Genomic DNA, 23,793 nt, shown 5'->3' with positions numbered 1-23,793 from the left:
TTTGTATTGTAAAGCTTCTGCTTCAGTTTATTGAATCCCTGCAGCCGTCTGAGGTAAGCAGGACACATACTGTATATTGATAAATCTGCAGCCTGTGATTATTTGAAAGACATAGCCAAACACACCTCTACACACATATGATTGGTCAAACATTTGCCAGAACCGTGCCTGTTCAGGGACAGCACTTTGCCAGAGCTCATCAATCCTTTGCATCCGTGCCATAATCCAACTTTTTCAAAATGTCATGTTCTACTATGGTAATGCACAATGTTGCTATATCACATCAATTACAATATGATGTGACCATTTACAATTCAGTTCAATAAAATCAACTGTGGAGGACTGAAACTGCCAAAATCAGAAATGAAGAAATAAATAAATGGCTCTATGGGGAAATAAATAGATGCAAATTAAAGAAGAAATATGAATTTCATTTTTTTTTAATGTGTGGAACACAAACTATTTGTCACAAAAACATCCCTGAAGTTTGATTCAGTAATGAATTTATTACAGGTCTCCTGAAAATGTGACCAAATCTGCTGGATCATAAATACACAGGCAGCAAATTGAATGATCACATTGGTGATGATATAAAGTTGCGTGAATCAAATTTTCGTAGTAGCATGGTCTCTTAACTTCTTCTGCATGATTATGATTGATAACAGCTGATGACTTTTTTTAAGAAATGACAGGAAATATGATGAGAGTGGGGGGGTGACATGCAGCAAATGGCCACAGGTCAGAGCAGCACCTTGAAGCTGGACTGAAGTTTGCTGCCGATCACATGGACAAAGAAAAAAACCTTGTGGAGGAAAACTGTAGTCACATGAAACCAAAAAATATTTATGTGATGTACATGTTCTTTACAATGTGTATCTAAACTTTTGACTGTGACTGTATGTTCAATATTGTTTTGCTGCATTTTTTGGCATACTTATTTAGCCATTTACTTAATTCATTTCGGATTTGGCCAGTTTCAGTCCTCCATAAATACCAACGACATCTATATGAACCAAAGCTTCAGCAACTGAAGACACCCACACAGCGTCTGCTGCACATGCACCATTAAAATAGAACCCTGTATTGTGTGACTGGCCTGACCTAACAGGAAGTTTAAAACACAAAGTTTGAGGTCATTAAAGCAGGGACACACTGTGCAGATACTTCCTAATTAAATAATTACCTTGAAACAGAAATCCCCCATAAACATTGATATATCATAGTATTAATTAAATAATGAGAACAACCGGCGGCCCTAGGATAGACAATAATTATGTGGAAAGAGGACAAGTGGTGCGTGTGGCTGCAGAACTGATTATAAACACAATAAAGTTTCCCGTTTTTAAAAATGCATGACACTCTGGAGAGTAAAATTCACATTGATTAAAAGACACCCTGGAGGTGTGGTGGTGTGTGGAGCGCCTCCTCCGGAATAAAAGTTCCCCCTCAGCAAAGACTGAACCCTCTGCTGCCAAGCAGGGCGGGCAGAAAGTCAGCGCCACACTCTGTCTCGGCTCTGGTTCCATCAAAGTGGGTCATAGTTCTGTATGGGTGGAAGCAGGAAGGGCTGAGTCGAGGGTAAGAGGGGTGACAGCCTCACTGGTCACAGCTCGTAATCAAACTTGTACTCTTGAGCCAGGTAGATCCTGCGGAAGATGAGTGCAGCCAGAGCCAGAGTGAGCAACACAATGAGGACTGCAGAGCCTGCGTGGCTTTCATCCTGAGGCTGGCGAGCAGCTGGGGCGAAGGCTGGCCTGCTGGCTGGATCTCTACCCTCTCTCTGGCCCTGCTGGCTGTGCTGTTGAGCACGACGCTGCCGGGGGCTGAGAGGGCGATCAGTGCTGGGGGCTGCAGGGGCCCGGGGTTCCTCTACCCCTGTGATGGTAGAAGGCTCTGCCTGTGGGGGAGAATATAGGATCAATGGGACAAAATTAGGTATTAGAGGACAAAAAATTAATACTTATGCTTCATGTCCACTGGACCCAGCTGCATTGCATTTGGGTTGTGCTTCAGCTCCGTCAGCATCAGTTTTCCAGCACAAGCATTCATAATATAGTTTAGAGTTGTTTTGCCGACATCTTTTGTGATTAGGAGTACAAACAAACATTGTAGCTTTACATGTGCAATTTCAGAATAGTGTACAAACAATTAAGTATAAAATAATCTATAATGCGTTTTTTTTTTGTCACTTGGCCTGTTTTAAAACCACTTCTCACAGCAGTGAAAGACAATGGGATGCAACTGCATCAATGTGTGATCCATGAGCATCCTGGGACATCAAATTAAAAACCTAGTATAAACCCTTAGTGTCAGAATTGGTTAAAGCTAAAATTTATGATAGTTCATTTAAGGTGACCAGTCCGGATAGAATGAGTCATCTCTGGAGGACAGAAGGCTGTGAGGGGGATGACTAGAAAACATACATTCACCGAATTAGAAAATTGGCTTGAGGGAGCCTGCATAGACTGAGGAGAGGCAGTAAACAGTACACAGTGATCCAGCATCTCTCTGTACATGGTGAACAGCAGCAAGCCAGTATGGGATACTGTGGGCCAGCCTGCCTCATTCTGGAAGAGTTTTAAGTCCTCTCCCTCCAAGTTCAGCGGCAGATGGTGAGTACTATTTTTGACGTGGCCCTCCTCAGTTTATCCAAACTCAGAAACACTAATCTAACTTGACCCTCCTCTCTGCTTCTTCAGACTCTGTCACTGTGGTTCTGTGGGTAGCAGCTGGCGCCAAAATCAATCCTCTTAGGCAACAAAGCTCATCCACATCATCTGAACTGGTGAAAGGAAGCTGTGGAACTATAGGCATCAAGCTACCATAACACATCCACTATGATGTTTTATAGAGAGCGCTGGTGTGTAGCTGACTCAGTGCAACCAATACAGCTGGCATGGTGCTGCTATACAATCATGCATGATCATTTCCTTCCATCCACATTCAAAATGATTGTGGAACTCAGTGGGATGTCAGTAGGTGATGAAGCATAAAACCCAATTAAAAGGAACAATGTGAAAGATGGTTAATTGACTGCATAGTGACGGCATAATCTCCACTGTGGCACTTTAGAACACCCACTGCTTTGTTCAATAGTTTGGATCTTAAATGGATTGGAAACAATATGACAAACATTAGGAGGAGGGATCAGCAAAGCCTATATAATCCTAAATGTAAGCTGTTTTGCATGTCAGTGAATTAAATTTATAGTTTAGTGGTATACATGTCATCAGTGCTGTAAAACACAACGAGTAACAATTAGATGATAGGGTCTGTCCTTTACCCCTCATGTTTGTGGTGTTTGTGTCTTTGGGAGAAATCTTGATCCAAATTTCGGACAAATAATATGGTTTACTGAGCGGCTAATTGCATTAACAGACCAAAGCGAGCAAAAGATGCAGGTGTTATGGATTAATGAGCGACCCTGTGAGTGTTAACTGGTAGACAAGATGCCGATGGCCACAAACACCCCCTATGGGCTTCAATTTGGCTCGCCAGAAAACTATGGGTGACATCACGGTGGCTCTGTCCAATCATTTTAGAGTCCAAAAGCAGAGATCATTCCTCAACAACTACAAAGAAATGGATATGTGCAATGTCATGTCATATTCTCACCCAAACTTACAGTCAGCTATCTTTAAGGTGTGCAAGGACAAACAATAAAGGTTGCAGACAGTGATGGGAAATGTAAGGCTGTTGTTGACAGTGACAACTGCTTTCTTGTATACCAGGGATGAGAGATTCAGATCACACATATATGATGTTAGGTACCACAGTAAATGGATATCCATCTTCCACAAGCAGCCAAAACCTGTCTGTTAAGCCATGAGCTCAGTAGTGTTGAGTCAGATTTGAGTTTTGTTTGTGAGCTCACATTCAGCCCTGTCAGACTGTGGTCAGTGCCTCAATGTAAATATGCCACTTATTTAATGGTAAAGTAAAGGTGAACAACTACCTGTTCCCCGGGATACATTTTCATTTCACCCTGAAATTAACTGAGAGTAATGACTGGTTGGCAGATAGAAAAGCCATCTACACACAGAATAGTTTGTGAAGTGGTTGCCCTTGACATTGCATTTGTAGTAAACAGGCTAAAACAAGCACTGCCCAGTGAATGGTCTGTTCTGTAGGTGGTGGAGGCTGTAGACACGTTATTTGCTGTCCTGTGTAAGCCCAAAGTGACAGTTAAACACCTACCTGTTCAGCCTGGGGACTGTCAGCAGCTTCCTGGCCTGCAGACGTGGAGGTGTCTCCCTGGTTGGGTGTGGAAGGCTCGCTCTCTGCACCTCCGCTCTCACTTGCCTGCCTGGATATACTGGACTCTTCCTGCATTCACACACAGGGAACAACAGTTATCTACTCTGTGCCTTGACTCTTGTTACAGTGCTGGATAATATGACATCAAATATTTATCATTATAAACATTTAAGAACCACTGCAGAGGGTGGAGTTACCTGTACTATAATAGCTCGAATGGTTCCAGTATAATGTTTCCAAAGCTCCAAATCCATCAGTACAACATAATCATGTCATACTCTCACTTGCTTCTATTTAGATGCAGTTTTTCTATCAAACTTATATCAAGATTATTTTCACATTTCAGTCTATGAATTGATGATCTATTTTGACCAAACCAGAGGATGTAGAAAGACAAACTACGACTGTTTGGGTGAGTTTTTATTCTGTTTAAGTCCAGTTTGAATGATGTGTGTTTGAGGCAATTAAGCTCAATCAATCAATCAGCTCAGAGTACAGTTTATGTCTCTTTTATTTTTCTCTTGTTCCAGCTAAAACTAAAGAGAGCATCAACCTATCACTTCTAAAGGTATAAATTGGCAATAAGACAGGATGAGCCAGGGCCAGCAGGCTAGCACAGCAAATTCAGCATCTCTGCAATACATTAAATATCTTTCTCTGACATAATGTCAACTCTGTTGTTTCAGCACACTTTGCTGATGATGTTAGCTAAACGCTTTAAAAATAAATAAATCTGGCAGTATCTTACAAGTTGCCCCTTTAAATACACTGCTAAAAAAAATTAAGGGAACAGTTAATCGTCACAGTATAACACCAGGTTAGTTAGGTTCAGGGATATCAATCTGTCCACTGAGGAAGCACAATTGATTGTAAATCAATTTCACCTGCTTTGGTGCAAATTTAAGTGACAACCGGTGCAATGGAGAGAAGCAAAGGCAAGAAAACCCCAAGAAGGGCATGATTTTACCCGTGGTTGCAACAGACATTTGCTCACCCCTTATCCTTCCTGACTGATTCTTCTCTAGTTTGGTGTTCTACTAGTGTCCTTGTCACTACTGGTAGCATAAGGCAGTACCTGCAGCCCAGTCAGATTGCACAGGTAGTCCAGGGTGACACACTGATATGTAAAGTCACATGACAGTTCGCTGTGTCTCCCAGCACAACCTCAAGAGCATGGAACAGATGCGATTGGGGCTGAGGAGTGAACATCAGGATTGGCAGGTCCGCTGCTGGCACCCCATTCTCTTCACAGATGAGATCAGATTCACACTGACCACACCCGACAGATGAGAAAGAGCCTGGAGACGCCTGTAACATCATCCAGCATGACTGGTTTGGCAGCGGGTCAGTGATGGTCTGGGGAAGCATGTCCGTCTGGGTCGCACAGACCTCCATATCAGGGTCAACAGTATCTTGACTGCTGTTAGGAACTGGGATGAAATCCTCAGAGCGATTGTCAGACCTTAGACTAGTGCAGTGTGTCCGGGTTCCTAATGGTGCAGGACAATGCCTGGACTCATGTGGTCAGAGTGTGTGGGCAGTTGCTGGATGACAAACGCACTGATGCCATTGACTGGTTCTCTTGTTCCTCTGACCTAAATCCCAACTGTGCACGTTATGTATCGGTGCATTGCCAAGTACCGCCACAGACGGTGGATCAGCCTGTGATTTAAATTTTTTACTTAAATTTTGGGTTGATAATTTTGGTTTCCATTGACTGTCAGTCATTATGTTCTCAACAAATTATACAATGTACATCAGTATTTCAACTAGAATCATTCATTCATCCATATCTGATGTGTGATTGAAATGTTCCCTTAACTTTTTTTTAACAGTGTACATTAAAGTACACTGATAAAATGATTCTTTGGACAGAGAGAAAGAAAAAACAGTAGTCCTTTTTTATTAGCCTGTGCTGTCCACAGCTTGTCTGCTCTTCGGGGTTAAATGACTGAACTGTGAATCAAAAATGAATCATATAACAGCCAGCGTACGTACCTTGAAGTTGATTTGCTGGGCCAGTTCTTTAGCCTTGTGGTCCTCTGCGCTGGGGTTGCTGTTGGCAGTCAGAGCCAGGAGGGCAGAGCGCATGGAGCAGCCACACGTCTCACAGCAGAAGTCCTGGGACCTGCCAGAGAACAGACAGTGCACGGTGAGGTCATCCTGCTGCAAGAGGAATTCTCATTCCACAACAGACCGGAATTTCTTCAAAAGTCCCTTTTGACAGTATCAGGCCATTTGATGAATAACCAGGGCCCTCTGCTCTATGAAAAAAACCTGCTTCACAATGAGAACCGTAACAAAATAAATGACTGTTAATTATGAACAGCACCCATCAATTTTCTAGGACACTTCTGTACATCAAGTTTAGTTGCCAAGTTAACCTAAAAATCAAATTACAATTTTTTGTTGTAATTGTCAGCTTGTACAATAATGACAACGACATCACTGATATGTCATGCTACCTGAAAGCAATTCTTTCAATACAAGATATGTTCCACCACATCAATAGTATTGACTGAGACTGATGTAATGCAGTAGCATCCCATTAGACAGATGCAACACATTATCTACAACAACTGATTCATGCCTGAAGGAAAATTCTGGTATTTTTCAACCTAGATATTACTCTCATAATGTGCTCAGTATGTCTTTGGTTCATGCTACCTTTTCTGTCGTCACTTCCATTGTATAGAAAATTGTGATAACAACATATACAGTCAGGTCTAAAAGTCTGAGACCACATTAAAAATATTTCATATTTTCACAAAACCTGGAAATAAGCAAACATTTGACAATGCAGAAAGTAAGTGAACGTGTCAAATTAATATTCTAAGCAAAGAGGGGCTTTCTCAGCATCAAATCTTGGTTCAATCCAAGATTTCTCAGGGGCAGTGCAAAGAACTTGCTAAAATGCTTTGCAGAAATCAGGTTAGTTGTGTCCAAAGAATGATCAGACAAACCCAAAATGACCACACCCTCAGAAGATCAGTACATCACACTTAGCTCCCTGAGAGATAGAAAAACTATATGAATCATTCACATACTACAGTCCATATTATCCATTTCTAAGTGGGTCAGCAGGAAGTAGAAACCTCATCAACAATGACCAGTTTGGGTATTTTTCTGTTCTTTGTATCATCCTTCAAATAAGTTGGAAACCTGTATTGCTAGAACCAGTCAGATCATCTGACTGCTCATGTGTCTTGCTCCACTCCGTTAAGAGATGTTGCTCTGCTCTCAAATCTAATGGGACTCATAATGACACCAGACAGCCATTTTGTTCAACTTAATTAATTCAGTGCCACTGTGTTAAAATTAGTTATATTGTTATTTTTTCCCAACCAATCACTAGTGAGTGACATATCTGTTTTGCAGAGATCTTGTAAGGCACAATGCTCTGACAGGCATAGAAGTTAAGGTTGTTAATACTTTTCCATCTGTCTCTATTCAAGCTGTTCATCATTCATTCAGTCAGTACTTAGTTTGAAAAAGAGACTGGAGTAAAAGTTATTTAAAAAGTATGAACTGTTATATTGTTAGTGGCTTCTGTGTCAGTGCCTGATCTATGCCCCCTGCCTGATTGGTAGTATGCATGTGTACCTCACAACACACAAGAAAAAGAGGGGTGATCCATAATCAGTTTGGAAAAAAGGTAGGAAGGAACACTTATTTCACACAAGTTTTATTTCCTTTGGATGTAGTCTGATGAGGTGTACAATCTATTACTTTCTACTGTTCCCTGTTTTTCCAGCACATTAGTGATGACGATGGTTACATACAATAAAAAAAAAAAAAAAAAAAAAAAAAAAAAAAAAGAAAAGACAAATTCATCCTCTGGCAATAAAAAAAGAAGACAGCCCCCCTTTTCGTGTGTTTACCAGTGTTTACACAAAAATGTTGGTGTAAAAAATTGCATTAGTGAAGCTAGCTAGCTAGGTAGGCAGGTAGAAAGAGGACAATTCCATTCTCAATTCCGTTTACAGCACAAAGCTTTGATTTCTTGACGGTTTCTCCACCGGTTTCTTGGCAGAAATTATGTGAACAACTTCAGATCTTAATTTCAAATTAAAGCTCCCCATTGCCTGATTATAGTGTACGCATCTCTTAACTGTATGCGTTTCGGACAGCAAAGGAAGGGGTTAAATGTCATTTCCTGTGTCCAACATGTGGCGCTGTGACTGTGACTGTATATTGGCCATGTGTTCACAGCTGGACTCTTATCAAACAAGTTTGGTGCTTGTAGGAATGAGGAAGTACTTCCTTTATGATTTGGTGGTCTGCTCCTGCTGGTATTAAATAATGTACGCTGAAGTCAGAAGAACTCTCTGCAATCTACATAAAAACAAAATGGACTACAGGTGAAAAATCCCTTAAACTAATTTGTGGTCAGTTGTGTTTTCATTATTGATTGGCGGCGACGCTGTCGGAGGATGTGCTCACCTTTTAGTTGCATGTCATCTTGTAGTGTATAATATGGAGGAAAAAACCTATAAATGTCATGTAAATAGTATGTCTGTCTGAATTCCTGTGTCCAGTGGGTGGCGCTATGGATATGACACAGTCCTGATGCATGGAGGTATTGAGGGCAAGTTGCGATAATTAAACAAATACTTAAGTGTGCATATCAGCTTGATGTTAAGCTTTTAGCCAAACTTACCAAATTTCTGTCTGAAATGGAAAATGTAGGCCTACTTGTAACTCTGTAACCCTCTGTAGGCCCCTAGGCCTATTTAACATTATTAAGAATAAAAATATATATTTTTACTGCACTTTATGACTAGTGCAGTAATTAAATATTCAAGGGCTGTCGCCATAAATGTGTTATAATTCTGGCAATCAATTTGAAAACCTTAACCTTAAAAGAAAAATTTAGATTAATGCAATTTAATCACATTACCCTTTTTGACCCTAATCACCTCCCGTAACTTGATACGCTTGTTGTTTACCTTCCTGAGTCCTCTTGCACACAAACTGGGAGAATGATGAGCGAGCAGACATCCCCTGCTCTGCTGAACGGATCATTTCATTATAAATGGACCTTTTGATTAAACCAGTTGTTGCACCGTCGCAGTGATTAACACTCTTTACAACGAAGCATGTGAGCATGTTGCTAACATTAATGATGCTAGTGGTGTTTTCCCAGTGTGACAGAGCTGACACTTACTGCACCTTTACATCAGAGAACAAATGGAATATATCACCATATATCACCATATATCACCAATATATCACCACATTGTTGAAGACTCCTGTGACCGATAACTACTTGATTACTTTGAAACACTGTAACACTGGCCAACCGAGACCGTGACACTCCGTCTCTCTGTCCTGAACCCGCGGGTGCTCCTCCCCCTTCTGTGGGCCTCTATTAAACACTAAGCAGAGTCTCCCATGTATGTTCTCTCCATGTTGTCTCGCTTTGTCCTGCCGCTTACGGTGCTGCAGTCCACAGCGCGCATGGTGCGTGTAAATAAAATGATTTTTCGTACTCATTGCATTTCAGGCAGTCTTTTGCGATGTGTTTATAGCACATGTTCATATCGTGATGACGATGAAAATTCGATTTATTGTGCAGCCTTAAACAGCACTATGACATCCACCATGTTTGATGTAGGCGAAAGCTTTTGATAATGTTTCATCTTCAAGGTATGAGGATGATACTGAGTGAATTGAAAGTCTGTGGTGTTAAATCTGAAGGGGGAGTTCGTTAAAGTACGAGGCATGGAAATGGATCAAAATGGGGGTGAAATGGGAACTTTAAATCAAAATGGCCGACTTCCTGTTGGAGTGACAGTTTGGTTGTTTTTTTGTGTGTCTGGTCATGATATATATGCATACTGAATGTCATTCATGCGTATGCATGTAAGAGATTTTTAATATTCCAGGGGGCGCTATAGAGTCCAATGGTAACACCTTTCATCAGCTATCGTCAGAAGGGCATTGGCAATAATTGTAACAAGCTTCATGTTAATCCAAACTACTGATGTGGTGATATAAAATACTTCAATCTAAATCGGCCAAAATTTTTGCACAGAGCCTCAGGGGCTCATGGGGAAGTAGTAACCTGAGTTTCAAGTCATTTGTACACATCAGTGTGGAGATATGCAACACAATCTGCAGGAAGTTGGTATTCAGTAACTTGAGTATTGTTTGAAATATCAAAATTCTTTTGTCAGGAGGGTCCACAGATGCTGTGTGCAAAGTTCAGGCAGTGAAAATTGCGACCATTTGGGACAAAAAAGTCGTCACAACAAAAACCTTGAAGGTCAAGACCTGCTTGGGCCCTAAATATAGCCATTAATCTCAATCTAAATTACAAACGTTATCCATTAAAATCCAGCCATAGTCGTCAAACAGACTCTTCAATAAGTGACAACTGCCAGATCATCACTGTGAACAATCACAGAGAAATGTTGTAGATCAGTCCATTGGGCAGCCAACCAATAGTGTGATGCAGAGTCATAGTTAAGATTTGTTGGCTGATGTCCAAAGAGTGTGCTGTGGTCAACACTAACAAAGAAAGAGAAACAGGACAAATAATTCTGAGCATCTCAGGCATATAAATTGTACAATTCAAAAACTTGGCAGCCTGTGCCGTGGGTGGCTCATTGATTTACAGTATTTGCAAAAAAATGTACTGTCACCTGGTCCTTGGCCAGTGGTAATTTAGCATTGTGATTAAAAAGCTATAAAGATTTTTTTGATTGAGCTGCCCATACTTTCAGGGCTGTAAATGAATTCTACAAAGTGGCAGAAAAGCCAAATGCTTTGGGCATTGGCTGTCTGTGCTGCTGGCTGTCTCACACTGTATCCTCAGCTGACAAGTTTGTTTTTTGCTTTCACCACCTGTGGCACATTCACATCCTTGCTAAGGGCTGAGACTGTTGCGTGTACCTTTACCCCTTCAGGTCAGTCATGACAGTAGGGTTCAGTGAATATTGCCCAGAGAAGGATCACAGAGCTGCTTAGTGCAGTGATGAGGAAAAAACACAAAAATGCAACACATAAAAGAGATTTCTGTGAATTTGTCTTAGAGAAGCCAATAGTCCATTGCAAGCAGCTAATGGACCGATGTTACAGCTGTGAAGAGGAGGGATAAATCATGCACTGAGGAACACCACAGTATCACTTAGGAGCTCCTCAGGCTAAAGGTGACATGGATGGATCTGGATATATTATGGTACTAAATGATCCAAATCAGTGTATTCCTCCAAACTGAAATTGGATTTTATTCAAGTGACGTGAAGATGTTTAGTCATAAGACATTTTGTAAGGCACAGCAATCGCCTCTAGTCATCATGTCACTCGACTATGAAAGCTTAAAAAAGAGAGTTTATGTGTCCAAAAGCAGATGCCATGCAAATATCAGGTTACATGAATGATTGTAAGTGCTGATCATGAAAAACACATCCGAGCTTAAAGAGAAACGTCAAAACTGGAGATTTGATTTGTAAAATCTCAGACACTGAGAGGGACAGGAACATGTTTGAGACTGCTGATAAGACTGGCAGAGTGACAATCATGTTCCACCTCTCTTTTTGTTTACTTCTGTCTTGTGTTGTGTGTACATCCTAGTGTAACAGTGTAAATACTGTCAAGAAGAGAGTGCCCAAATGTACACACTGGTGTAGGAGTCTAAATTACAACGATATTCAAAACAGAGGTCATGGAATGAGACAGGGCAGCCAGTAGGACACAACCAGAAGAGGGGTATGATGTGTTATTTGCCCGGCTGTCAACAAAGGCCAGTTGGAGCATTTTTGCATTTGGCAAAGCACACCCATCCTTCATTTCATTGAAACAACTCTGATTGGGGTTGCTTACACTACATCTTGCAGGTCCCATACTCAATTGATCACAGCCAATAAGGGAAAGAAAGACTGACTTCCCGTTCTAAGTGAAAAGATGCTAATGATGCATATCATTCAAAAAATGTATGGAATTTCTGATGACATGGCAATTTTCCCTCTTACCTTCTTCATTTCTATAACAATAATGTACTGATATTCCTAAATTATCATAGGTAGATCTGTAGAAGAGAAGATTGAAAAGCTAGCTTTTCTTCTTCAGCTTCAAGATAAATCCAGTGTGGACTGACTAACAATGGCTAACATGGAGCTCCAGTTTTGGACAAACAGTCTTGGCTCATTAACAAAATCAGTGAAGCCCTGGTTGTCCTAGTTACTATAGTTCCACCACTGAGTTTCAATTAACATGAACAAAAGTTATTTCATATACAGTTTGTGCACTCCCTGTGGTATTGCTTCTGAGGATTTGGAGCAAAATGGATGATGTCACTGACAGATAGCGGATACATATTCTGAGAAGCTTGTCACCAATTATGAGCAATGAAAATAGTGTATAATATTGTTTAATTGAAATCTATTCAAACTATCCTTACTGGGTCAAATTCATTGTGTATTAGGCAAAAAGAAAAACTGAATTTGACAAATGTAATCCAGAAAAAATTGAAAGGCCCCTTCCCTCAGAGGCTGATCATTTTCAAAGCTGTATTGTCTTGAGTTTACTTTGTTAAGTTACCTTTAACAACTACGTATATCTCATAATATATGCCATGGCAGCTGGTCTCCTGCATATGAAATGTGCACTCAGGTGTCAGGGAAGAATGACATTTTTCATATTCTTTTCTGAGGGACCTCCACAGGGCCTCAGTGTGTTTGTCCTGTCACAAGCTGGCCAACTTCTTTGGCTGCTCCTTGTCAGCCAATCTCTACAGATTCTGAAAATATTGATCAGGAGTGTTTTCCTGCTGTGCAGAGACTGACAGTTCTCACAATCACTAGGGGCACAGAAACAGAAGATGAAAAAACAAAGTGCTGTCTCGGCCTTAGACCGAGAGGGAAATAAGTAGAAAAAAGGTTTTCCATCAAAGAGATAAGCAGCAATGTATTTATAGCAAAGTGTGTCTTCCGTGTCTGTCTCATCTACATGTGCTAATGAAACAGCCCACTGATCAAGACCCCAGTTTCATCTACTGTTGGAAGAGCAACTTCAGCTAGATTCTCTCCTGCTCTGGCTTTGTACCGTTTTCTCAGAGGGAAATGTGGTGTGAAATGAAGAGCAGCATGCCCATTCGTGCTCCCTCTGGAGACCAGGTACTTTGGTGATAATGAATTTGTCATCTTGCAATACCAGGATTGGCTTAGGCATGCTCCTTTCCCTTTGTGACTTGGCAGTTATTAGTGGCGGGCAAGTCAACCGAGGTTCAGCCGCTGATTACATCAAATGCTCTTTTGAGGTTTGCTGTGTTTATGCCATATAACTACAATCAGGCATGTAATGCTGGCAGAGAACATATCCCTAACCTGTGTGTTTGCTGTTCATCTATACGATACACAATATTCAAACACCACTCCCCATACTGACCACATTATCATTCTCTATCCATGGTGCAAACACAAAATATGCTCTGCAGAGTAAACTGGACAGAGTTTCAGAAAACACATCTTACTTTTTGGCGAGGGCCCTCCTCTCTTCTGGGGTATAATCAAGAGATCCTATTGCTCCTTCTCCTTTTGTTGGCATGAATCCAATAATAGCTATTAGTGCAGTTCGAACTGGAAGAGAAACAGACAAGAGGAGAACAAACAAAGGAGAGGAAAACATTTTTAAAACATTGCATGTTTAACATTGCTGTGTAAATCAGAGAAGGTTAAATTACATGACAGGCTGCACATGTCGTCATGCTCAGTACCCATGTTACATAAGTGGAATGATGCTTTGTTTTCTGAGCGTAAGCCTGGATTTACGCTGGCCTCTGTGAGGACATTCACCGTGCGCCTGTACTCACACATACTCCAGCTGGCACAAGCCACGTTTTACAATATGGTTAGGGTCAGGGGTGTGTTTGTGTCTATGTTATGACGGGCTGTGGTTTGTCTGTGCTCCAGTCTGATATACAGAATAAAGCATTTGGAATCCCAATATATCTGACTGTCTTCAAAAGATAAGCCATTTACATATATTGCCGTTTTTTGGCAAATCATTTTGCTTGTTGTTTGAAAGCATAACACTGAAAACACATATACCTTAACATAAACGGGGGAATTTCTGCTACTCAAATGCAGCATTTATTTTCTTTGGTCTGTTGCAGATTTCGTATTGTTTTGCCTGCAATGAGACTCTGCCACAGGTTGGGCCCTTGACAGGAGATGCACCACATGGCAATAGCTACAAGCAATGTTTAGTAAAAGCAAAGTTGATCATACTACTGTTCACTCCTGGCGGCAGTTAGACTCTCTAGAAATCTACTGAGTCCATCCAAACTACACACATTTTTCCATTATTACTGGCATTTGATTTCTTGCATATTTTTGCAGATTATTTCAAATGTACTATATAAATAAATATAAATATATAAATATAAATATATATATGTACATATATGGGCGGTCAGGCAATTAAAAAAAATCAATCTAATTAATCACAGGATTTGTAATTAATTAATCTAATTAATCGCATTTTAATCTCATATCTGATGCCCAAATAAAGAATTCAAATTCCAGGACATTACAAAATTGCATTGACTAATCAATTAAATACACTAAAAAGAGAAGATCTGAAATCTACATTTTTTTTTTTTTGGTAAAGTGCGTTTCATAAATGAAATTTAAAAGAAAATGGTCAAGCACATCCCAGCAAACCAATTAGGCCAGGTGCATTATTCAAAAATGCAATACAAATACACTTAAATAAATAAAAGTCGGAAATAAAGTAAGGCTGAGTCTCAAATAGGCACTTAAGCAGACTCTCAATTCAAAATGAGCACTAAAGCTGACTCAATACAGCAATTCAAAATGAATACCAAAGCTGACTAAATACGGCAATTTAAAATGAGTAGTAGAGGTATAAAGCTGTGACAACAGTGACATAGAATTTGCCTTCAAAATAAGAGCTTCACATTGCAACCCATTTAGAACTGGGTTCTTAGCGGGGGGCTTTTAATTTGAAAGTAGCGACCATCCTTAGCTTGCCGACACAACAACAAGCTAACACAACAAAACGACTACAGAGACCGAGGAGACGCTGCATCTCCTGGATCTCAGCAGCTGTCCAGTTGTTCATCTTAATGTCTGCAGATGAAGTCATGGACTGACTGCTGTGATCAGCTGTTTCTTGGTTTTAAAACTCCTCGGTTGTGGGTCGCACAACAGTGCAGATCATTGACACCTCCGCCCATGTCACGCAGAGGCCGGCACATTTCCGCCTCGTTTTTAGATAGCAGGCGAGGCGGAAATAAGTGTGTACCCTCCGAGGCGGAAAATCGGCGGACCAAAACAGACCGCCAATTTGCCGGCCTCTGTCTAAAACCACGGACCGAGCCGCCTAAAGGACGGGCAAATTGGCGGCTTGGTGCTCTGTATAAAAACGGCTCATGTCTGTTGTCACGCTGTTTAACTAGCGACACAGGTGGGAAGTGACGAACACGTGCGGACAAGTTCCTCGGTGCTAGTGCTACCCTGACGTGCCACTGCCAAGTAGCCTACGGGTCTTTCAATGGGCCAAAATTAAAATGCTCACGCATTGAATTACCACTCAGAATCTCAGAATTAATTGCGTTAATTTTTATAACGTGTTAATTTGCAGTGTAATTAATTAATCTAATTAACGCGTTAAACTGACAGTCCTAATATATATATACATACAAACACCCCAGGCTAGTCAAAAAAGCTTTAACTAAATATAGACAATATATTCAGAAAATAAATATGTATTCATTATTGGATCTAAGTAAATAATATGTAAAATTGATTAACCTAAATCTTTTCAAAACTGCCTTCAGAAATAGTGTTAAAATGACATATCTACACTTAATTGTATTAAATATGTAGTTGTAACATACATGTAACATATAGGCTGAAGCGTCAGCACAGTAGTAAGAATAACTACAGTTCGCCTGCCTGTGATGTGCAATTATCCGACCAGATCTCCTGCACTCATTCCAGACAGGCTGAGACACAACTTGTGCACAACACTTTAAGCACCCAGCAGGGGAAGTCAGATCCCTAAGGCATGGCCAGCCATGTGACATGCAGTATGTTGATAATAAGAGCTTCAGAGCAACCTGTCTCTGAATCAGTTCTGTTATTGAATTTTATGTATTTATTTATAATTATTTGTCTTGTATGTCTTTTTGTTTTTTTGAGGGGGGGGGGGTGTCATGTAATGCTGCTTTGTGGGTTGAAGTCTGTGTCTGACTGTGAAGACCATAAGGCTGTTCTGCACTGTCGGCTCTTCCATTCACTCAGATGTCAGCCCTCCTCTGCTGCGGCTCTGATACTACCTCCAGAGGTGGATCAGACCCTGAGTGAAACTATACCCCCCCTCCGCATCTGTAACTTTGACACAGATGGCGAGGCAGAGTATTGATATCCACATTGAAAGGGCAGTGTGAATGGGGCTATTGTTTAACAGCAATGTGCCAGGTTCTGGAGCATCCCAGCTCTTAAAGGGAATGGGCAACGATGACATAGATTAGTTTAATTTACCTTATGCCAAAAACACACCCATGACTTTCAGAGCCTTAATACAACCTCTTTGCACAGTGTGCCTTACTTAGCCAGATTATCTGGTTAATGAGATTATGGCCGTCATTTCTTCAGTTCCTTTATTGTTCAGGTTTATTGATGGCTTTTCAACAGTGCTAAAAAAAAGTCAAGGTTTTTAGAAATAATTAGTGAATAAAAACAGTCAGGAGAGTATGATTAGACTCTTGCTGTACAGATAACTGACCTGTGCAGTCCCCTTGGAGACCCTGTCGAGAACTAAGATAATGTCACGGTAATGTGTGTGTTATGGTGAGTGGTCAGTAGTGTCAATGTCACATTATTTTGTCATTCAAGATTTCTCTTTAGAATGCAGTAAGTAAAATAACTGTGCACTTGCCGTGACACGTAAGCACGGAACATCAAATTTTTTACGATACTTGTGCTGTAAATGTCTGCAACCGTTCAAATTTTCCAGCTCTACATATAAGAATAGTTATTGACACTTTTCCAGAGCCTCCAAACTAAACTTGAACAATGACCTATAGATGGAGAAACAACTACACTGAGAATGAGCAACATGAAGAGAACTTATTCATGATTATTAGGGGTACTCACTGCTCCAAGAGGGTTGCCAGGTTTCTGGATGGTGGCCAGAGATGCTCAAGCAGATCTTCTTCCCTACTTCGAATCTTCCATTTGGCTAGGAGAGGAGGAAGAAATATAAGGTAAAATGGGGATAGGTGGGTTGAGATTCATTAATAAAACAAACACTGCCAAAAGTTTTACCAAGCAGACTGACATGCAAATTTAAAAAAGTTGAGAGTGTTAAAAAGGAAAATGCAGGCCGATATTTTACATGAGTAGGATTTTTCAAACAATAAATGCTGAAAAAGAAACATTAAAAATAAAAAAGAGAAAAAGTAGTTTGACACAATCAAAAAGTGGATGTCACAACAAATCAGAGAACTCTGGCTTTCATCAGCCTGTCATTAGTGCAGGTGTCATACAGCTGTCTGAATATACTAAGACAGTCTCATATTCCCACAAAACCAGCACCATTCCCCCTGACAGTGTGATGACAGCCCAGGCTTTGATCTGACAACTGTCACTTCGTGTGCTGCAACCAGAAATGGCTGAGGGTTAAATGACTTGTCCATTTTCTACTCTTTGATCGTATGATTTGACATATTCCTGTTCCGCTCGAGTGGCAGAATAATCGAATGCAATTGAGATGTGGCCTTTGTCAGTGTCTTACTGTGAGGAGGATAATGCTTGGGGGCTTCATAGGGTATTCTGGGGGAAGCACGATTCTGCCGTGGTAAACCCCGCCATCGAAATCGGAATCTGGGGGCCCGCGTACGGAGAAGTGCCATTCAAAGAGGTTATCCTGCATAAAGAAAGACATGTCATATTGAGCCCATGTTACATACAGACATGTTCATCAGGATGGACACACCTGTGTGACTTCTTCTGCCTGGCTGACACTGTCAGTGACGTCCTGTGAAGCATTACCACACAGCTGTTGTGCTGATGTTGAGCATTTTTTTAATTGAGAAGTTTCCAATTAATAAAAAAAAGTCCATTTATATAAAAACATTACTATGTCTTGTAAATTATCAATCTGCATCTTTACTATTCATGCTTTTGCTTGTTTTTCTTTCATCTTTATTTCTAGCCTTTTGAAGGTATATCATCAATCTCTGTGGAGGATTCGCTTTACTGCCCCTAAAATTCACTCTCTGCTCCTTGTTTTCTGTCAAGCTTTTACTGCCTTTAACATATTTCTTAGTACCAATGAATACCAGGGCCCCACTGTAGAGCAGCTTGACGTTTTTTTAATAGCTCTTGCAGGAATATTTTAGATTCTGTAGTTCCTGTCAGATATAAAAAGTCCAAATCCTCTTCTCTGCCACAGTTGAATGAAGACAGAAGGATCTGAAAAGGATAATGTGGAAGCAGAAGTGGAAATTGAAGAGGGATAAACACAGTGCCTTCCTTACTTCTTTCAATGAGCTGATGTTGTTATACGAGTGTGTAATCAACTCTAATTTTATTTTATTTAAAAATCACATCTGATCTCAGCTGAATCCCAGAATTATCTGTACCATGTGATTGGCCTCCCACTAAGCCAAGTTGGCCGAATCATCCCAAGGGAATGAATAATTTAACTTCCTGTCATGATTCCTTTGTTAAATAATTTTCAAGGATGGAAAGAGTACTGAAAATCTGTACTCAAGTGCATTACTGAAGTATTACTCAATTACAGGTAAAACTACTGGTATCAAAATAACAGCGACCTTCAACTAAATGGGGTTTTCTGTTTCTCCAACTCCTCATTCTAAATTACTCCCAACTCCAGCTCTGTTCTGCTCGTGGTCACCTCTCCAAACATGGGCCTGCCATGCCGTTTGTATGTCATGGTTTTCACTGGCCAGTTTGTGATCTGCTTGTCTTATGGGCAAGAAAAGTACAGATGAAAGCTTTGGATATCATTTCAAATTGTACTCGGCACTCTATTATGATTTTAAAAGTAACAAAGTAGACAAAGATTTCAGAACAAAATTGTCTCCATATCACTGTGTCGTGGTGTAGACCTTAACTGCATGTCACTGTAAGCAAACAAAAGCTCATATACAGTGATCCCCCCCCCCCCCAATTCTGTAATTTTTCTATTATGATTCCTATTTGGCATGAACATTGGTCAAGGAACATCAGTTCCCAATATGCTTTGTTGTAATGTCAGTGAGTTAGTTCTAGCTTATAAATAGAATAGAAAATGTTAAAGTAATTTGGTGAAAGAAAGCTCATGTCATCTCTGTAAAAATGCTGTCACGCTGTCTAACAGTATCTCCAGTTCAGATATGAGGCTGTAAGGCCCTGGCAAATACAGTTCAATAAAGTAGAAGACATTGGTCTGTAAACTGTAATGGATGTTTACAAAGACTGTTGAGGAAATCACTGTTTCCTCAAAATAAGTCTGACTTGAGGGCTTTTATTTTGTCATGTCACAGTGTTCCCACATCTTTTTACTTTGGTGAATACAAAGTTATCAACAGTGATAGGAATTGGACAAAACTACAAAACTTAAGTAGAAAAATAAGACGTTGAAGTTGTATGAAATCAGAATGTGCCGACTTCTTGTATCAACTGTACATTTTTACGTAAATGTTGTGTTAGTCTACACAGTATTACAGAGGGTGTTTTAATGTGGTAAATATACTGGCACTATACAACAGCACAGTAGTATCCTGGTGAACTTACTTCCAGTGGCTGTGCGTGGTAGTGCTCTGTGGGATCCCTCAGTTCAGCAGCCTCTTTCATCAGCCTTTTTACTGCTGGTTATTCAAACGACACAAGGAAACAATTGAGGTCAGCACATGCAGGTTAAATATCATTCTTAGTATTTGAAGCAGTCCACCACCATGACTTGCAAGTGTGAAACCCTACAATTCCAATGCACATTTCTGATTTCCAGATGCAGAGAGTTGTAAATGTACTGCTTGGGTTACAGGATGTTAACACAGACAGACAGATGAGAAGAGCATGCAGATGGACTGGACTTCATGTGCTGGCAGTGAACAAAACTCTGCTGTCACACTCTTCATACAGCTGGGGTAAAATGACTGAAACAGAAACGTTTGTTTTGTGCAATCCCGAAACCTTGTTCTGAAACCACCTTCACATCTGTTTCTTCACAAGACACTGTGGAGTCTCACAATCTCCTTCTAAGCCTTTGGTGTGTGAACTGCCATTACAAAATGAGGCTGATTATCATAACATCCTCCATGTTTACCTGTTTTCATCCAACTGGGTGAATTAATAGTTTAGTTTGTTGATTGTCGGAACAGACAAACCAAGACAATTTTGGAGAGTTTTATTTTGTTCCTGTTGAAGTGTGCGAGTTCATTTTAGTGTGCTAAAAGACAAAAACTTGAATTCAGAAAGTGTAGGGTTGCATGAGTAAAATAAGTATAAGAGTACTCAATCTCTCGACATTTTGTGAATTAATTTTGTTTCTGATTTAACTAAAAACTTAGCAAATTTCCAGCGAGACAGGGGTGGGGGACACCTGCATAAATATACTGGCAATTGCTAGTTGTTGCATTGAGGGGTGGCAGTGTCTGGCTGGAAAAACAGATCATCCTAACATCTTAACATTCAGCCTTTATCTATTTGCAATTTACAACTATTTACTAAAATGTACTCTTCTAGGGCCACACAAAAAGAAAAACAACAACTATAAATGAAATAACCATTGGGAGATGATTTCTGAACAGTGCAAATGTCTATTTTTGCCTTACAATTTCCTTTTTCACTGGAGAATAATATTAAAATCATTAAGGTGTGACACTTGTTGGGATCTGTACCAAACACATGCTTTCTTAAATTTAATCTATAGGCCAGGGCATCTCCCCAGCACTGCAGTACCTCATCATAATGATGTTTTTTTCACACATTTTTCCTTCACACAAAAATGTGCAGCTTACTGTGATTTAGATGGCACTGGGCCATATTGTGATTTGACAATAATAAATTTGATCAATGTGCAGCCTTATTGTCTACTACAATGACTTCTACTTCTGTCAATAACAATAATGATAACTCACAAACTATGATTGCAAAGCACTCTGCAGAGAGAAAGAGAGGATGAATATAATCTTGGTATCAGCATACATTGCAAAGGTATTGACTTATATCAGAGCTGAAGCTGCTGTGCTTAAAAAAAAGATGAGCAGATGATTAGCAGATGACAGACAGAGTCTTGATCCTGCTGCATGCTGCAAATACAGCTGAACTTGTGACGCAGGCACAAGGCAGAGAAAAAGTAAACACATTTTTTTTTTCCTGTTTGTCTCTCAGGGGTCAATTTCTACCCATGGCAGCATTTTGTTGCAACACGATCTCAGAATGAGGCGCCGGAGAAACATCTGCTGGAATTAACCCTTGTGTCATGACCCAGCCCACAACACACTCAGGCCTGCTGGGTTAATCTGAATACAAACAACCTCTTCACTACTGGACACAGTTACACAAGTCTAGCTGCTGATGCTGGTGATGATGATGATGATGATGGTGATGATGATGATGACTGGGAGGGGGGGTTAGTCACCATCCTGGCCAGCAGTCAGAGGACAAGAGGTGAGTCCTCACAGCGGCCACATAAGAGTTCATCTTAGGCAACACCTGGGGTTAAAAATCCCCTCATGCTTTAACACAAGGTCATGAGTCCCAACAACAGGTGCTGATATAACAGGCCCAGCCTAATGTCGACAAAGTGCTCTTCACAGGTTCAAAGGAGCTGTTGTGTTGTGAGACAGCAAGGTCAATTTGCTTACTTTTGTTCTCTTATGGGCTGCTACTAGAGCTCCAGCTATCAGCTAACAGCCTGCTGCAAGAGGAAACAGGATGGGGCTGAAAATTGGAAAGTAATTGTGAAAAAGAAAGCGGAACTAAGAGGTATTCATGGAGGCAAAATTGGTTTGGAATCCAATCGAGTGCGGACTGCTTGGGTGCTGAGCTGGAAATGGAGACTGTGAAATGAACACAAGAAAAGGACGAAGGGCAGCAATGGGGATGGGTGGGAGAGCAAATAACAGGGATGAAGGCGAGGTGAGCTGAGAGGATGTGCAGGCTGCAGGGGGGAGTGAAGCAGTGGAGCAGAGAGATGGCCTGACACCACGCGGCTTTCAGGGCACGTGTTCGGTCTGATTCCGCCTGAGGACGGACACTCTTCGGTGAAGATGTGAATCAACCCCAGCAATCCCACATCAGATACACAGAATAGGGAACGAGTCTGTATGTGGGTGTGTGTGTTTGGCTTCCTCCACCTCTGCCTGTTTACACAAGAATACAGGGGTAACAGAGTGCTGGCAGTCTTACACAAGCTTAATATTATTAAGAGAAGGGGGCAGATGAGCAACCAATCCTATCTAAGGGGAAATTTCAACGTCCATGCATCAGCCTACAAAAGCATCGTGGCCCACAACTGATCAACATACACCTCATGTTCTGGCAGTTTTGCATTGCAAATAGCTTTAGACGACTGTCTCCACGGGTGATGAAACTCTGAAAAGTGTTTTCCAAGTTTTAACAGGAAATGAGATATGTCTGCTTTCTGTCTTTAATGCAAAACACTACCTACATTTGCCAGCTGTCAACAGTAGATGTCTATTTCACTGAGAGACAACTCCAAACAGAGAAGACAAGCTTGATTTCCATAAGAATGATGAAATAATGTGCTTTGGGAATGTTACTGCTTGGGCAGGATGGCATGTGCCTTTAATGTTGTATGTTTGATTCCAGCTTCTAATGTCATCTCAGCTCTCACTCCACATAAGTACGCATACATAATTCCACCTTCATCAATGACAATCTGTTGGTTTTCCTGAAAATGTTGAGCTTCAACGGAAACCCAAATTACAACAAAGCTGTTTGCCCATGTGGCACGGCACATAAGAGCCAACAAATTAAATAACAGACAGGAAGCTTAACTGTGCAGTGATCTGTGAACAGCTGAATATGCGGCTGCAGCGCTTCATAGTGAGAGCTCCATCAGTCATGAGCAGCAACATGACATTTCAAATTCACAAACGCTGAGCCAGCTGTAGGCGGGGCAGCCGACTGGTAAAAAAGACTAACTCACAATCAGAAAGTTGCAAATGTGACATACGTCGATGTAATCATGCTGTGTGTTGATCGAGCTGCTATTTGTACAAACCTTTCAAATTCTGTAATACTCCTTTACAGGGAAACACTAGGGGTGAATAGGGTAAACTAGAAGATATCACCATGAAATTGAAAACTAAAAGCGACAGAAATTTTGAAGGTATACAAACAACAGGATAATTTGGCTCCATACCATCTCCAATTTGTATTCCTACCCCTTGTTTTCCTACTTCAGAACAGAGTTACAAAGGGTAGTGGTTGAAATGTCCTGCAATAAAATGGGACAACCCTTCAAGACTCTCAACACTCATGACCACACTCTTCCATTCTGCTTTGTCTCTCATCTCTTGCATTACCA

At 40.7% G+C, this 23,793-nt stretch overlaps 1 protein-coding gene across 1 annotated transcript in view; it reads right to left on the bottom strand.

Moving 5' to 3' along the window:
• ube2j1 (ubiquitin-conjugating enzyme E2, J1) overlaps positions 1-23,793 on the bottom strand; it is a 36,437-nt gene continuing 12,644 nt past the window's right edge. Inside the window, exons 2-8 of the mRNA XM_037086650.1 lie at positions 20,031-20,104; positions 18,025-18,156; positions 17,385-17,469; positions 13,733-13,838; positions 6,256-6,385; positions 4,198-4,326; positions 1-1,897 (exon numbers count right to left, since the gene is read on the bottom strand). Of these exons, the coding sequence (XP_036942545.1) occupies positions 1,604-1,897; positions 4,198-4,326; positions 6,256-6,385; positions 13,733-13,838; positions 17,385-17,469; positions 18,025-18,156; positions 20,031-20,104 (950 nt within the window). The 3' untranslated portion in view covers positions 1-1,603. The remainder of the gene's footprint in view (positions 1,898-4,197; positions 4,327-6,255; positions 6,386-13,732; positions 13,839-17,384; positions 17,470-18,024; positions 18,157-20,030; positions 20,105-23,793) is intronic.

This window comes from Acanthopagrus latus, chromosome 22 (assembly GCF_904848185.1).
Source record: "Acanthopagrus latus isolate v.2019 chromosome 22, fAcaLat1.1, whole genome shotgun sequence".
Lineage (NCBI taxonomy): Eukaryota > Metazoa > Chordata > Actinopteri > Spariformes > Sparidae > Acanthopagrus > Acanthopagrus latus.
Note: the sequence above shows the minus strand (reverse complement) of the source record. Positions and strands in the feature narration are given on the sequence as shown.